The sequence below is a fragment of the Myripristis murdjan genome, chromosome 22, assembly GCF_902150065.1.
Source record: "Myripristis murdjan chromosome 22, fMyrMur1.1, whole genome shotgun sequence".
Classification (NCBI taxonomy): domain Eukaryota; kingdom Metazoa; phylum Chordata; class Actinopteri; order Holocentriformes; family Holocentridae; genus Myripristis; species Myripristis murdjan.
In genome coordinates, this window is record NC_044001.1 from 12,776,159 (window position 1) to 12,794,326 (window position 18,168).

The window sequence follows — 18,168 nt, forward strand, 5'->3', positions numbered from 1 at the left end:
CAAAGAAACGATACGGCCATTAAACTCTATTTCAAGGTAGCGTGTGTGATATACTTTGTAATTATATATACATACATCTTGGTAAGAGAGTAAAAGTGTAGTTTAAATGTATTCAGAGTCATACACATGCCTTCAGTCAAGATATGTATATCTGCCCTAGAGATACATACATGGCAATCATAAAGCATGGAATTGGTCTAGCTTGAAAATGTGGCTATTTTATCAACTCTTGACTTAAAGGTACTTATGCATGCCACACATTCAGTCTGGGTAATATTCAACAGACAAAGTCATTAACAGCAACCAAGGCAATTAGAAAGCCATAAAATATTAAAAATTCAATGTTCATATTCACATTGAATACATCAGAACCCTCATTAGCTCTCTCTCAATGGCTGTCACAATGAGGTCTTAATTATACACCCTAACAATACAAAACCCTATTTTGCAAAATGGTGGGGTTCCAAAATGCCGACTCCAGTCTGTGCTGACAACTGAGAAATCAGAACTGCCTGGCTTGGAGTTTTAAAGATACGAGGCCAGACCTTTTCACTGCAAAATCCTTGCTTTATTCAGTCCGAAGGTGTTGACGTGCTTTCTGTAATATTATCGAGCCCTGTATGAAGCACGCCTGAGCAAGATGGTGGGGAGGCAGGGAAGAAGAAAGCGTGGACAAAACTAATTAAAGAGCTCTGAATGACAGTTTGCTCAAGGGCACCGGGGCACCATCACTCCTTCTCCATTGCCATGTCCTCATTGTCATATCAACACCACTTCTCACCCCACGGCCTCCCATCCCTTCCCCCTTGCCGCCACCACTCCCTCTCCTCTCTGCCTCTCCTCCTCCTCCTCATCTCTCTCTTCCAAGATCCATCGAGTGAGTGACTGGACGCGACATGGTTTTAATGTCCTCTCCATTAGATCAGCTTCGGGCCTGTTGTAATCTAATGAAATTGTTCTCCCTTGCTCCCCTACACGGTGGGAACATGGTGGGCGAAGGGGTGGAACCTAATGTAGTCACACAAGTTGATGTGGTAGAGGGGATGAGGCTAGCTGAGGTCAAGCAATTGTGCTTAATGTAATGTGGACACAGTCCCGGGGCGTGTTAGGGCATCCTGACAACTTCGACATCCCAAACTGACAGGAAGCTTAGTGTGACGGGAAGAGGCGGTGTTCACTATTTGTTTTAAATCAGCCTCTTCATTACCATTCTGTACAGGCAGTTTCGTTTCAAGGTGACTCCCAGAGTTGGTAAGGGAGAGAAAGGATGTGGAGGGGCAGGATGAAAATGACAGACAGGGCATATTGTGGCTTAAACCCATCATATCTTTACTACAATAGTAACACCAAATGCTTACAAAGTTTCATTTATACCATGGCCAAAACAGTGTGTAAAAGTCGGATCTCTCACAATAAAACTACAAATAGGCATGCAGGCTTAGTGAATGCCTCTGTAAAACAAACGTCAACCAAAACTCTGTTCTGAAAGGCTTCTAAAAGACATTCCCTTTGGTAAATTGGTGGGGTTTGTCTGTTTCAAGGAGCTGTTGAAAGACGGGCCCTTCCTTTGTGCTCATGGATGGGCTGGCAAGATGACTCACTATGTGTCAGTCCTCAACCACACAGAGTGGTGGAAAAAGAAAAACAAACTGCTCACAAAGCCAGCCACTCATAAAGCCAAATGCCCAGACCGGTTCCTGAGATGCTACAGGTCAAAGTGAGTCAGGAGAAGGGCAGAAAGGAAGAAGAATAGGAGAAAATACTATCCTCCACTAGGGCCACGATGCAGGTGTGACCAGACTGCAGAGGATATGACATGAGACATCACCTCATCATCACGATGAGTGAGTGATGCCGATCATCCCACAGAAATGTGAAGAGTGACAAGCCAACCCACACTAATCTGGGCCTGAGTCCAGAGGAGGAGAAGAATGAGAAGGAAGTTGCAAAACTTATCCGTGCAGTTGCGCTTACTGCAGACGAGGGAGAGAGCGTTTCAGGACTCAGTTCATATTTGTTCAGTTTCCTAGCCTCAAGTTTACGCACACTCACACTCATCTGCACACAGACACACACACACAGACACACACACAGACACACTCTTTACTCGTGGACAGTGATTCATTTACAATGACAGAGCTGTTTTCAGTGATAGGGCCTGAGCATAAATATGCCATGCTGCACAGCTGGAAAACGTAGAAATTCATCAGGGTTAAAAAGTAGAGAGATTAACGTTTCACGAGTTTCCTCTCAGATATATATGGTTACGTAAACATGGGCCCAGTCGTCAGGCAGGGAGGGAGAGGGCCTTGGCCAAAGCAAGCACAAAGCCCTGGTTTCAGCGGGCCAAGGACAAGGAGGCTTTCCATATCAACACGCATGGAAAACCAAATGCTAGGAAGCTGCAGGGAGACAAAGGGAGGTCTATTGATGCATGTTCATGAATACTGGAAACTCAAGCAAAGGGGATTATTTATTATTAGCTCTTAAAAAATTCTATATTTCAATGATAGTTTGTTTACTGAACAGATTATCGTTCTGTACTTGTTTTTTTTTACAGGATCCACAGAAAATGGGATTTTCGAGAAGACAAAAATCATGCAACTTCCTTCAAAGTTTCTTACTCACCATTAGAAGGATAAGGTGTTAGAATAAATAAACGCCTGCAAAGTAGTTTTCTCTGAGGCATGAAACAAAGTCATAATCCCAGCTCTGTCATGGCAACATTCCTGGCTGGCTGAGCTAAAAGCGTTTGAGGCGCTGAGACAAGAACCTACTTCCAGAAAAATGAGCAGGATGGAATCAAAGAAGGAATCTCATACCACAGAGAGGTAAACTATGTCAGGCGCTTTTCATGGTCCACAACAGCCACCTAGTCCATGGGGCGCATCCACATGCATGTGCATTCACACACACATCCAGGCACTTACCTACACAAATGTGCGCACTCACACACACACACACTCTCCAAAATATAAATGTTTTTCTGGTGAGGTCAGGTTCCAGACTCTCAGCATCTTGGCTCTCTTGCCCTCTATTCTCCATAGCTCCAACAGACACCATGGACTCCCCCCTCTTCCCTCCCCAGAGAGAGACTGGAGGAAAATATAGCGGCAACGCTGGTTTAACACACTCTCCAGACTCCAGACAGTGTTTTTCTACGGCTGGTTATGACTTTAGCTGCGGGAGGCGATGGGGCCTGCCACAAATATTTCTTGAAGGGAATGGTCCACAAAACAAAACATAAAAGCCCTCTTAATTTTGGAGTGGATGTATGGCAGAGAGTTGACTGACTTAGAGTTATCCCTCAGCCGTCTGTTCTGAGACAGAAAGTATTGGGTCTGACTGGTGTTTGACAGCAGGGTGCTCTCTGGGCTTACCAGGACAGAAGGGGCTGTTTAAGCGGCTGTTTTTGTATCTACGTGATATAGCTGTTGATACTGGAGACTTTAAAAGGGTTTTATTACAAATCCAGCACGCTGTATTATTCTGTGACTTTTTTCATGGCTGGATTATCATTCACACTTTTCACGGGCGACTGAGGCAGAGACTGGAAATTAAAACAAAAATGGCAAGAATCCAAATGTGACAGAAAGAAGGCAAATTGAAGCCACGGACATTTAATTTGATTTTTGACAGATTTGACTCTCAGAAAATTGGTGAAAGCAAATGACGAAAAAATATTTTAGCAAGGGTGACAGTGAAGATGTAACAACAGATCAGATATAGTCAAAAATTAAAAAAAAAAAAAAGGAGTTTTGAGCAAACAAAAGAACACCCAAAGATATTTTGAAAGGGTTACTGGCAAAATGCAGGATAATAAAAATGAGGAAAAACAGCAATATTTATCCATTATCATTCAGGCAGGGCAAAAAAGATCCCAGATTTCCCTTAAGTTGTAATGCATATCAAACAAATGAAGCAGGAAAAATTCAGCAATATACCATCTATATGCTTTCCATGAAGATCAAAGCTGTATTTACACCAGTGGGTGACAGAAAATATTAGCTAACAGGTCCACTCGTTCAGATGCAAATACTGTAACTTCTAGCTAAATCGACAATTCATCCAGCACCAAACAAAAAAACAAAACAGAAAAAAAAAAAATACGCTCAAACATGTTCTCCACTGGAACAATGTTCAACCAAGCAGTGTTAGTGGCTCATGCCCTTGGCAAGGCAAGATAAGGCTATCTGCTTCCATCATCGCTAAACAAGATTGAGCAAAGTACATTAAGCAGAAAAATACAAACAAATTACAAAGGCTTGAGGCTAGGCTCTTTATCTAATGTTTGTGGGGACTGTTAGCGTCAGTTGGAGGGAAATGGGCCTGCATCTAATAGATCCTGTCCCGCCACTTCCACACGGCCAGAGAACAATACACAGCACCATTATCTCAGCACTAATGCTATCCTTCCTCATGTGCAAAACAAGCCCGCAATCTCAACCCCACTGCCACTGTGTCAACCAACATAAATACAAGCCGTCTCAGACCAAAGGAAAAGATAACAATGGCTATCACATAGAGAGGAGACACACACAGACGCACACGCAGACAGACAGCTATTTTGAAGGAATCTATCCCAACTCAGAGTGCAGCGCGCTGAAATATATCCTACAAGCAGTCTAATCTTGTGAAAATGTTAAAAAGCTGAAAACGCAGCAAAACTAGCTGGCAAAACTAGTTATTCGTTGTTTTTAAGAGTACTTATAGCCTACTTCCAGTAACACCATTTGGAGGTCTCTTTGCACCACAAACCAGCTACAACAAGCTTACATTAGCGTTGTTATTGATCTGATCTCCTAAACCCTCGCTGTGACCCCAGAGGTCATGATTTATGTATTAAGCAGCTTTTTAAAGAAATCCATTTTCCTTTTGAGCCCCCAATGTATGTCTAATGCGGCACCATGCCGGTAATCAGAGCAGGGCTGTGTGTTTGATTTCGACCTCCCCCTCCTTCCTTCACACCCCTGCTCAGCGACTTGTCTTCCAACACCTCAGCTCCCTGATCAATACCACGGTTCTCCTGGTTCAACTGCAGACCCCTCCGCCCGCCCGCCCGCCTGCCTGCCAGCCTGCCCTCCTCCTCTCTGCTCTTCCTCCTCTCCCTCGGTCCTTCTCCCTCCTTTCCCTCGCAGCGGGACACACCTCCATCAGGGCACCTGCAACAACGCGGTGCCAGGCTTCTGAAGGCTCCGGATGAAAGTGTGACGACAATACAATAGAGGCAAAGATGCGAGTAGAAGAAAGAAAGAAGGAGCGAGGGAGAGGAAAGAATGAAAAAGAATGTTTGGACCTGTGGACAGACTGCCTCTCGAATCTCAGAGGGCCCCACTCTTGTCTGCTGATGTCGATAATGGAGTGGTGGTAGAGACTGAGGATAAGGGGGGAAGTGCGTGTGTCGGTGTGTGTGTGTGTGTGTGTGTGTGTGTGTGTGTGTGTGTGTGTAAAAAAGGGCAGATGGAGAGGCAGGGAGTGGGAGAAGAGCATGTGTGTGTTTAAGAAAAGGATTATCTCACTAAAAACAAGGTGTTTTAACACACGCCAATGGAAGGGATGTTTCATCTACAAAGGCAAAAGGACTGAGTGTGTCTCTCCAGTACTTTTCCCAGACATCTCAAGGAAGGAAAAAAAAAAAAAAAAAAAAACACTGGCTTGATAAAAAGAGGGTGGTGAGGCGGTGGAGGGGAGCTGAGGTTGGCAACTGACCCACAATATCAGTTATCACAAAAAAAAAGAAAAAAAGATCTTCAAAAACCACAGCTTTTCTGAAAAGTTGAATGAATTACAGGACAGGAAATGTAATATGAAAGTAACATTTCCATCGTTCTCTAAGCCGGGTCGCAATATGACAGAGATGTCATAGTGCTGCTAATTAGAGCTGGCAAAAAGGAACGTGAGCATAGATATCATCTATTGTTCCTCATCAGTCTAATGAGCTTAAATGTCTTTGTCTTTATTCATCAGCTCAAATGCTGCAGAGTTCCTGCAATAGAGTCACTGTCTTTTATATATTATCTATTATTACGTCCACTGATTAAAGCGATAGTTCCCTCTAAATCTTTTGCCATTACTTGCAAGTGTTCATGCCACATACTGTATGCCGTGCCAAAATTCAAGGTGCAACCTCTTTATGTTTTAAAATATGTGCACATGTGCATTAAAACGGTAGTGACTTGAGTGAGTGAAATAACATGTAGTAATGCATTAATGAGTCTACTTACAACACTGCTTACAACACCAAGTAGCTTCCAATTGGGGTTGACACTTGACAAAGATATGTAGGTGGATATGGATGGGGGGAGGGAGAGAGAGAGAGAGAGAGAGAGAGAGAGAGAGAGACTATTTCCAACTATAGGGTGCTAAAGGAAGCCAAATGTGGGGAAAGCAGGGAGGCAGGAGGTGACCGTACTTACAGCTCAGTATGTAAGGAGGAGAGAGATAGACCTGTTATCATGTAATAAAGGCCCTCTTCGACCTGACCTTGAAAACACACACACACACACGCACGCATGCACACACACTAGCAGGGTCACAGGGCATAAAGAGCCACTGTGTCAGGTCACAGAGCACAGAAAGAGGGATAAAGGACTTGAGGGATGTGAGATGACTAATATGAGGGGTTCTGCAGGCCTTCAGGGGGACTGGCGTTACAGCCAGAGGTGACTGACACTGCTGATCTGTATCACACATCACAGCAGATCACAGCACAGGAGAGCAAGCCAGCCACACACAGCATATGGACACACATGTGATGTACAGGACAGGAGGAGGCGAACCACAAAATGAATCTACACAAATACTGGTTACTAAAAAAAACTCAAATTACACCATTAAGATTCAAATCTAAACTTCAAAAACTTTTTATTTGTCAATCAGCTAAGCAATCACCAAATACAATTTAGAGCAACTTTACAAGCAAAATATATATATCCTTTCATTCATATCCTCTTTTATTACACAGGCCTATATATATATTCCAACTTGCCTTTTGATATTGATTGCCTTTTGACTGTTAAAGGGCACAAGTCTGCCATTTATTCCATGAAAATACCCTTACAGCCAAAAGTCAAAGATCCCCCCTGCCGCTGACAAAACTGTTATTTCTCCCCCTCAAAGAGCGGGTTCAAAGATCAGCACCTAGCAGGATGGGACAGGGTATGCTATGGCTTGCATATCTATCAGGTTACACACTTCAAAGAAACACTGCCATACACAGCCAGTGATGAGAGTGAGGGGCCACGGATAGGGCCACATTGTCACTCCGCTATTATCACTGCTGCAAGGGGATGGATGACTCATTTTTTTTTTTTTTTTTTAATCATAATTGGGCTTTTTTTCCCCTACCAACAATGGTTTGGAAGAAAGCGATCCTTTCCTTTGAATCCTTTGAATAGCTCCCAACATTCATCGAGAGGCCAAAGCGTGGAGAGCTGCTCTGGTTTGTCAGCTGCTGGGAATGACCCATAGATGGCACTGTTGGCTCATGCTAGGAGCCTGTTGTCAAAGTTGCAAAGGAGGTGGAGGGAAGAATATCCACTTAAACTTATCAACTCTGAAGCTGAGAGGGGAAAAAAAATTCTTTCATCTATACTCAAGTGTCATTTGCCAAATATAATCTTGTAACTTCTAATTAATTCAAACTGCTAGAAAGAATCTTTCAAAATATCACACTTTCCAAACAGAACGCTTTTTTTTCATGCTAAATCAGTTCTTTTCCAGTAAGAGTGATTTAACAGCTAATTATCAGAAGAGGTCTTTCTCTCTCTTTTTCTCTCTCTCTCTCTCATCCTGCTCTCGCTCACTCATTTCCGTCATCAATTAAAAACACCGCAAACTTTAAGGTGAACAAGTACCCAAATAATTTTGGTTTGAAAAGACATATGCAACAGAAAGCTACGCATATGTGTTGAACATAACTAAATGTGGCCATAAACCATGACTTTTTAAAAGGAGATTGAAGATGCTTTGAGAGAATATTGTGAGTTTTCTCTGTCTGATTTGCATGGGTTTTAGTTACTTTCGCAATGCGGAACAAATGACACCTATTAGTAAACTTGCTGATTAGTCAGAGTGTCAAAGAAAACAAGTTCAGAGGAGTTACTTAAAACTTGAGATAAGAAAGTATATCTTGTATTCATACACTCAACATCATTCACTGAGAGAGAGAGGAAGCCTGTTGTTTATGGTGAAGGCCCACTGATGACGGTGAGAGAGGTAAACAAAGAGAAGACTGGAGGTCTGCTGGCCTCTGAGGGCCCCATGGGAGCCCAGCTGCCCTGCTCTGTGGCCTTTCTGGTTGCATAGGTCAGACCACAGAACCCCTGGAAATGGGAAATTAGCAGCCATTTGCAATCAGAACCAGTACTGACCACAGGGCAAGACTGTGTATTGCATCAGGTAGCAGAGAGATGTAAAGCAAGTTAAGTGTGTGTTGAATGTGAATTAGGGACGTCATAATACCAGCACTTTGGTAGTCGATAGCAGCGCCATTCAAAATCTATTCAGCTGATACTCCTTTTATTTTTCAAACTTTGCATAAACACTAATAAGTGAGGAAGAACAAATCTCTAAGCAGCTGTGAGAAGGTGCAGCCAAAACCTGTAGATGGAAAAGGTGCTACTCTTGCTCATAGTAAATAAAATGAAGTATTTATTTCACAGGCTACATGTTAAAAACAGGTCATGATGTTTTGGCCCATAACCACTACAAGGCTTACCATTGTTTGTGCATACATACATAAAAATATATAAACATATGTATATTAAAAAAATACACACACACATAAATATACATATATATGTTTAAGTATGTAGCCCCTTTTTCAATGCCTATAACTAAGCAGGAACTTTATGTGTTTCAAGTGTATTTCAACACACAGACTGCATTAGAATAAGGAATAAGAGCAGCAAGTTACAGCAAGTGCAACACTGGCCTGTAGCCCTCAAGTAAAAAACAAAGCAACCCAAAAAATACTCATTTCATATTAGAGGAACTGTATGAAATGTCCTGTGGTAATAAAAAAGAAAATGGTATATTTATGTGATCTCATTTTGATTTATCATTAGAACAAAAATACAGAGTTACAGAGTGAAGGTTAAAGTTGCGTCGATACTAAAACCACGAGTATTGGCATAATTTTCAAATTTCCGGTATTGACCTGGTATCTAAGTATTGATTCTTATGACATCCCTTGTGAATACGCCAGTGAGAGACCAACACCAAGAAACCAGACACTGTGAGTGTGTATGTATGTGCACAAACACAAACACACACACACACACACACACACACACACACACACACACACACACAGACACAGACACAGACAAGCGCTCTCTCACGTAGCTGCATGTGCAAAGCCACAGATTTATACAGAAGACGACAAAGAAAGCGAGGGAGAGGGCGCGAAATGCCCCGAGGCAGGCTGACTGGCCCTTGCCACTCAGGCGGTGTGTGGACATGCAGGGGCCCTGGAGCAGCCCTCAGCTCAGGATGAACATGTCTCCGCACAGACCTACAAGAAGAACCAGTGCTCCTGCCCCCCCCCCTTCTCCTTCCCATTTACACCACATCAAGCCAACTCCCATCTCAACAACAAACTCCTCTCCACCATCCCATAACAAGCTCTTAAAATTTGATGCTGCCAGCTAAAATGAGAGCTTGTGCGGAGGGTGCAGAGGGGAAAACTGTTACTTCGGATCAAGCCCACACCCTGGCGTCTGTTTGCGCTGACAGCAGGAATTGTTGTTGTTGTTCTTGAAGTGTGTGTCCAGGTAGCTTCCTCATGGCTGCAGGCGGTCAGGTAGGCAGTGCCAGCAGTGTGTTAAACACACATGCAATCATCTCAAGCCTGTCAGTCGGTCTCCCCGCACCACATTGCGCCGCTGAGGTCTCATACATAATTTGGCATCAAATTAATATTTTCTCAGCGTCCTAGCAAAAGGGGTATTTGATGAAATATTAATTCAGGTGATTAATTTTAGCATCTGATCTTCTGTCATGCTAGATAAAAAAAAAGAATGGAACTTTTCCTGTGAACCCCGTTGTTGAAGGGCACCTGACCCCCACTTTATACATAAAACTTTGATTAACTGGTACAACACAGACACACTACTTTCCAAGACTAAGATAAAAAGAGAACTTATTCCTCTTTGAAAGTGAAACCAAGCCATATGAAATAAGACAGAGGGAGTAAGACGGACTAAAAGCAATAACATGGCTTTGTAATCTCCTGTGCAGCTTGGTTGCACTTTACAATAGGTGCTAAGGATAGTTAGTGTACAGCGGGGCCAGATGAAGCTAGACAAGCAGGGTCTTGTTGAGACAGTGCTGATGGGCCACTAAGTGACTCTGAATCCACAGAGAATGATCTGTAAAACATCTCAACGCGGTGACATGTGTCATGTACCCTTAACCGAGATGAGAAGTTTAGCAGCATTCTGAGAGCTTCTTCACTAAAAAGCAGTCAAGCATATGGCAGTGGTGGCATGGAGTCACAACTATGTTTGACCTCTGTTGTATACACTCAATGAAGCATTGCCATATTGAGTTCACATGATTAGTGTTTTTAGAATAACTGACATATCATCTTAAATAAGATCCACACTCTTTTTCATTAATGAGCGAAGCCTCATACATACCTACTGCATGAATATACAAAGCAAGTTCTTATTTGATAAATGAAACTAATAAAAAGTAAAAACTTGAATTTATGTACAGATCAGGAAGTCATCTGATGCTAAATTCAGTCATGTGCAAATGAAGGCAATCATGCAAAATGACTCCTTCGGATCTAATGTTTATGAAAGATGATTATGTATTTGTGAGTACTGTCATGACGTAAAGGAAATTATAACAACTGAAGAGGGAAGTAGGGGAAGGGAGGGGGTTATGAGCCCACATTTGATTTGTAGCTGCAAAGTCATCATTGAAACAGCCTTGGAAATAAACTTTGAAAAACCTCCAACCTGAACCTTACAAGGTACCGCTCAGTTTTTAGGGGTTAAGACAGATTTTTTAAATTAAAAAATAAGCATTTATTACAACAAAATGTAGAAAAACTGAAGAAAACAACTGGCCAAAATGTTTTAGTTTATTAAGATCCTAACAACGAATTGCACAGTAATTAAAATCTTCTCACAATGTTCACAGGCATCTGCTCTGCTAAGGTGTACTGGAGCAAAACCCTGAATCCCTACAGTCTGCAGGGCAAAGCCGTGCTACAGGAATAAAAGCAGTGTTCCATCCCTCACTACTGGTGGGGACATGGACGCCTACCTTGACCAGGTGCAGCAGCTGATAGAGGTCCTCCACCTCATCCCCCTCAGTCTGACTGTAGTTCTTGCTGGTGTCCAGGCTGGAGCCCTGGATGGTGTGTCTGTACAGGGGCAGCTCCATGGCTTCAGCGTACAGCTCAATGGCCTGGTGGCCGACCGTCTGGTACATGTAGCTGTCCAACTCATCTAAGACATGGAGGACAACGAGGTTTGGCCAATATGTTACTGGAAACTGGAACTGGAAATGATGAACATGCAGCAAGAACAAAATATAACACTAAATAATATATCAGTTATGCAAAATTGTTGCCATTTAAATCACAAATGACTCTGTGCACATGCAAAGACATTTCAGTGTACCTGCAGAAATTCCAGGACTGCAACAACACATTTCAGCATCACAAACATTTCCTTCGCTACAAACCAATCCACGGAATTTGATGTTCTGATCCTTGGTGCCGCAATTTAGGATTAATATTCATGCAGAAAAGCAATTCAGCTGCAGAAAGAATGATGTACAATCACACAAATAGGACATCAGGCTACACCATCTTAAATGGACAGGGGCACCATACAGGTAGCATCATTCACTGGCCACATAACCTCAATGTTTATTTATTTAAAAAGGGACATGCACATTAATAAACATAATAAAACATAAATGTACAAGATTTAGCCATATGGGCTAATTTACATCTGCACTCCCCTGGGCAAGTTTAATTTTCAGGAACCAATAGAGCAAATGCAAGACAAGTAAATAATTAAAGTAATGAGAATCAGAAATACGTTACTGATGCTGAGGGGAATTTGGGTAATTATATGTTATGAAAGCAGTTTTGACTGTTCAATAACCACTGTTTAACAGATTTGGTGAAGGAATCGGAAGTTGTAATGTTCCTTATTTCTGTAGGTGATGCAGTGTGAGAGGATAATTTGTCCAAAAGCCATTTTGTCTAAATGGCATGAAGCAGTCAGCCCATGAGTGGATGACTTTTGTGGAAGCCAATCCATGACAAATACCCAAGTACAATATCTGCAGGCTTTATCAAGTTACCCCAATTTAAAATATCAACTCCTTAAAAACTTGCAATGGTGTGGTGAGCTTTTTGACTAAAAATTTCAATGTCTACCTAAAAAGAATCTCAAAAGTCTTGTATATTGTGGGGGTAATTGTGCAAGTTTTGGTATAGTATGTCTCCAATACTTTCAGGAGGGCATCTCCCATCACAGATGCTTTGTTGCATTAGACTCATGATTCCCCCAGAAGCGTCAACAGCATCCCAGAACCACCTGCTCCTAACAGCAAGCAGAGGGAAAAAAAAAAAATTGCCCCCACTACCCTGAACCGGTGCTTCGATTTATCCCCAGTTCCCAACATAACTCAACCATTCCTAAACTCCCTATTGAAGTCAGCAAAAACAAGCGTAAGGGATGGCTGATTCTGCTGGTGTCAAGTCATTTTCCCAAGAGCTGCCAGCACTACATCACGGCTCATATCTACAAAAACAATCATATGTTATAGATATGCTGAAGAATATTCACATTTGCAGGTCTTAATCATCAATCAACACTCACAGTTATTTTAGTTAACCATGCAACCCCTGCATCGCATGCAACAAACAGCAAGGGCCTCCACTCCTGAGAGATTTACACCAACAAACTTCTGCTTCCAGTTTTGCAGCGGCAGAAGTTTTTTTTTTTTTTTTTTTTTTGCTCCACCCGTCAGCAGTGCAGCTGGCTGGCCCATATAGCCTGTCTCTAGCCGCTGCACTCTACATCATAGCCGCAGCAGCAGCAGCAGCAGCTCACACTCTCACCTGTGTTGGCAGGGCGCAGGTTGGCCAGGGCTGCGATCCTGTGGCCGGCAGCCGCACACTGCATCATGTTGTAGCAGCTGTCCTTGCCCCCGCTGCAACACAGAGAGAGAGCGGCGACAGGCGTGCGGTTAAGTCGTGATTTTGAGTCATTAAGATGCACGACAGGTCTAGACCTATACATTATCAGCTGCTGTACAATTAGTCCTCTCGTGTGATGAAGAACCTGCCCTGTCTTGGTGGCTATCCTGACTTGCCAGTGGTGTGTGCTTTATTTTAGTTTGCTGTAGCAGCTAGTAGTCTTTTTTTTTCCCATACCGCTGTGTTCCTGTAAATTCGCTTTACTCGACCAATTCCGCTACAAAATTACACTCGAACAAAGATTACGAAGCTTGTTATGAATGAAAAAGTGTGGTTTACTAAGTGCACTGCTAGCAGGAGCATCCTTGACATGCCATTGCTGTCAGCTTGGAAGCACAAAACGCGGTTACCTTATTAACGCGACGACTTTCATTGTCTTATTTCTAGAGTCTAACGATGTCGAAACTGCAGTCCGTGATTTTATACAGCGTTATAAGTGCGAGCACGGAGGTTAAGCGGCAACTTCACATTCACATAGTAAACAGTGTGTGATGTACACAGTAACACGTGAAAACTACACTTCCGGGTTGAAAAAGGACCCCGTTTATAAAGAGAGAAGCCCTCGAATATGCCTGATGGAAAATCTGCCCTGCACCTCTCTCTCTCTCTCCCCCTCTCTCTCGCTCTCTCTCGTCTACGCCCACGGATACACACATGCACACTCTTCAAAACAGCTCTCATGAACACAAGGGGATATAATGACAAGTGTACACAAAGTGGTTATACACTGGTACTAATACTGACACTGACAAAAAATTGTCGTCCCATGTTGCTCTCCAGAAGACCAGAAGTCCATGCTCTGGTATTCACACACAGGTTGCGCTGTTCCTCTGAGGGAGCCCTACATTGCTCAAAGGAAAGCCTTTGATGCTCTTTTTGCTCTCTGTTGTTGTGCCAGAACAGAATAATTGCACTGCCTTTGTGTGCTTCCCTCACCTTCTGCCCCTAAGCAGGCCAAAGGCAACTGGTTTTGTCTGAGTGTACAAAATTGAGAGAGACGTCTCCTCAACCCCCTGCTTTTAACTATGTTCCTTTTTTTGTTTTTGTTTTTGTTTTGTTTGTTTGTTTGTTTTGTTTTTTTGAAAATGTGGCAAAGGGCTTCAACCTGGGATGAGCACCGTTTGGAGCGTGGTGGCTCTGCATCACAGATGAATCAAAAGGCCAGTGAGATCATTTGGTGTTTGACTGATTTGTTTTTGAGTGAGCTCAGATTCACCGCATTGCATCACCAAGTACAACACACACAATAAAGCATATAAAATCCAATATTCTCTTCTGCACCGCTTTCTTATTTTGATTAATGGCCAGGTAAATAGAGGATTAGATGTTTGATTTAGTGCATAAATTAATCTTTCACAAATTATGTGAAATTTCAGTCGACAGAATGAGTAATAGAGATTTCAAATGCCTTTGTTTTCCTGACATATTCATTTGAAAAATTGCCTTGTCATGGAGAGAGCATGACACTTCCTACCACGACTGCTTGTCCTTCAGTTTTGTAAAACCATAAATATATCACCTATATTTTCCAGTTTTGTTCGTAGGCAAAATTTTATAGCGCAGCTTCATTGCTTCTGGTAATTTCCATTAAGCTTAGGTCAGTGCGAATTAACTCACTCATCACTTTCAATTTACTGGATGTAGTTTTATACAGACAAATAAAAAAGAGTATTGTTCTGCTTTTATTTGTAGCAGCGTTTTGCTGACGTAAAAGAGCATTTTATGCCCTTATTGTTGGTGCGATGGGGATAAAAAGTGTTGATGGATTGCCCAACTGAGACACAGGCAATGGACGTGAATATGAGACGCATAAATATGAAAGCAAGGCGGCAGGGATCGAATGACACTCTTGGCCTTTTCTTAAAGGAGCATGTGCATATGACAGGTGATTTACACAGACACACAAACTAATTTTTGTTGCACAAGGACACAAAAACTTTGGGTGTAATGAGAAACTAAGGCCTCAAATCACAAGACGATAAATTTAGTGGCAGAGCAGGCCAGCCAAGGTTGCACTTTGAGTGGCCAGAATACAAACACACCTATCCACTCCCGGTCCTCTCAGCAACATGACAGCACGCGTGCAGATTCTGTAGAGTCCCACAGTGAAGCGTGTTGGCCTCTCTCTGAATGCAAGAGGAGGATTGTGGGAGCTGACAAAAAATTTGCAGATAACGTGTCAAGCTTCAAATTTAAAGATTTTTCACAATAGTAAAGTTTTTTTTTTCTGTTACTTAGATTTGATACTGTTCAGTAGCAACCATTATAATTTTTTGCTATCACTTTTGCTAAAAATAAATGCAGTCAATTTTCTTCATCACATGAATGATGAACTTAGGATGAACATGAGAATAAGAAGGTAAAATGAATGATTTCTGAATGATGAGTGAGTTGCTGAATTCATGAATTCTCTGACAACTTTTGCAATGCTACAAATGCAATAATTTGTTTTAAGCTCAAGTAACAGGTCATCCTCAATTAATCTTGATCTTGAGCTGGACTGAGCTTTCAGATTTGCATCAGATATGCATGCTAAATAGATCAGTTATAGCAAAAGGAAATTCTAATCTGTGAACATTAACAAATCTAGAGAGAGAAAAAAAAAAATCAGGAAACCGAAATTGCAATAACCAGACTTGCTCTACAGACATGAACCAAGAAAGTGACTGGACTCATGCAATGACTGTTTGAGTTATCAAATACATTTCTCTCTGAATTTTGTGAAAAGTGTCTGAAATCATAGATTAGACGTTTGTCTTTGAAACACTCTCAAAGTTAAAGTATCCACGATGAATGCATGATATATTTTTAAGGAGTTTATTTACCCTGAAAGAGATGCTGAGTATTAGTGGTCTGGGCTCGCATGTGATAGCAAGCAACCAAGCTCTGTACAGCAACTGTGTGTGTGCAAAAGGTCCAACAGGCAGCAGTAAAATGATTACATGTTCTGAGAGGCACTGCAGTTTTTTGTCCATGAAGTGAAATCAAAAGTCTAATGTGAGCAGCATACTCTATCACAGTAATGACCATTTCCTCTCATTTAAGCGAGCATTAGTTACTGTCATCAAAAAGCATTTTCTGCTAAAACTCAAACCAAGGTATCATTCTTATTCTGACATAATATAGAACACAATTTGGATTTCAATTTCCATTTCAATTTGGATTTCAGTTTCAACCAAGGCACAAGCGTGAGGCGGAGGACACGTAAGATCCAGAGCCAAATCAAGCCATTCTTTTCCCCCCAGAACATCTGGTAGTCTAGTCCCTGCTCTTTCTCATGGATCTGGCATAGATCACGAGTCCAAGCCTATCCAAATATCAGGGGTTTACGTGAAAATGGTTGATTTCCTTCTGCAGTGTATTCAGCAATACAGAAAACCAAGCTAATTATGGATGAAGTTCCGTGAAGGTTGATGACAGCCCAATGTTTACATAAAATAGTGATAAATTTGCACTGAGGTGAGCAACGGTTGAAAGCAGTCCTGTGTATTCTTAACCATACTCCACTCTGGTGTTTCCTCCATCAGGGGCTCATTTTCCAAAGAACTATCAACATAATGATACCTCTTTAGGGCCTAACCACATCCAAATCAGTTAGTAAACAACCCAAACGGGGATCTGTACACATTTTTACAGACAATTAACTGTTATCACGAGGGGCCCAAATGGATTAGTAGGCTCATTAATGTCTGAGGCTAATCGGCCCTTGATTGGAAATGTGAGAGAATGTGAAATAAAGTCGTGGTTTGATCCAAATTGTGTTTGATCATGGCACCATCCTTAACAACAGCCTCAGTGAGCGAACTGTAATTGAGCTTTTTTTCTCCCCTGAATCCCCCATTGAAAATCTGGATTTCACGTTCATTCCAGTTGGCATACAAACTGCATCAGCATAAAGATTGATGAAAATTGTTTTGCCTTGTGAGCTTCGCTGGAAGCCCTGAGATCACGCTGTTGGTTTTTATTATTTTGTCTTCAAAGTAATAAATATCTTTGCTTAGAAAAGACTTGCCTACCATTTCAGAACCATTTCATAATGGGTGGTGTTGATTCAGTGCTGCCAGTATTTATATCTGATACTTTTGATCCATCTGAAGTTATCTGATACCCATTGTTGATTGCAAGATAGACAGTACATATAATTCAGTAGGAGCCTCGAAGAGTTTACATGAATTTCACAAAATGAGTGAGGATTTTCATAATAAATCAGAAAGGATTCAGACTCTGATCCACCCAACACTACACAAACTGAAACTTTCCACCATACAAAGCAGCCAACCATCCCCAAGTAAAAATGTAATTTCCTGAATATTTTTCCTTGATTTGAAATTGTCTTACTCTGCTTCCAGCATTGTAGAATCAAATTATGGCTTTGGTGGTTGAGCCCTAAGAAGCTGCAGCCAAAAGGATGTGGTCCATTAAAGTACGCCACCATTCCACTAATTATGAGGCGGCCAAGGCAAACTGCACGCACTACATGACTACTCTCACCTGAGCCTGCTGCCAAACACCATTCTGTATACAAGATCTTTAATGGTTTACAGAAACACACTCCTGGTAATCCAAACCACTGGACAGTTTGCCTCTGCTATGCAATCCAATGGAAATTCTAAACATATAGTAAAAAAAAAAAAAAAAAAAAAAAAACCAGCCATACATATACATACTGTATATGCCTGTATGGTCAACCCAACAGTATTGTGCTAGGTTAAGGAAAAAAAATCATAATAAATCAATAGTAAATAATCAGACAATTACATGATTTTTTAAAATTAACTTTTTAACTTTTAATAATTAATAAAGAATGCAGAACTTTGCATTTCCATATCTAATAAATTGTCATTCACAGTTCTGTATCCTTCACATTTTTATCTTCAAACCTTGCTTGAACACACTGTTGAGACTCAGCCAGTTAAACTGAAGTCCAATATGGA

General features: G+C 41.7%; 1 protein-coding gene across 1 annotated transcript in view; it reads right to left on the reverse strand.

The window, feature by feature from the left end:
• Positions 1 to 13,732, reverse strand: part of dph6 (diphthamine biosynthesis 6) — a 63,158-nt gene extending 49,426 nt beyond the window's left edge. Inside the window, exons 1-3 of the mRNA XM_030045008.1 lie at positions 13,585 to 13,732; positions 13,097 to 13,188; positions 11,281 to 11,465 (exon numbers count right to left, since the gene is read on the reverse strand). Coding sequence (XP_029900868.1) covers positions 11,281 to 11,465; positions 13,097 to 13,188; positions 13,585 to 13,607 — 300 coding nt within the window. The 5' untranslated portion in view covers positions 13,608 to 13,732. The remainder of the gene's footprint in view (positions 1 to 11,280; positions 11,466 to 13,096; positions 13,189 to 13,584) is intronic.
• Between the last annotated feature and the right edge of the window lie 4,436 nt (positions 13,733 to 18,168).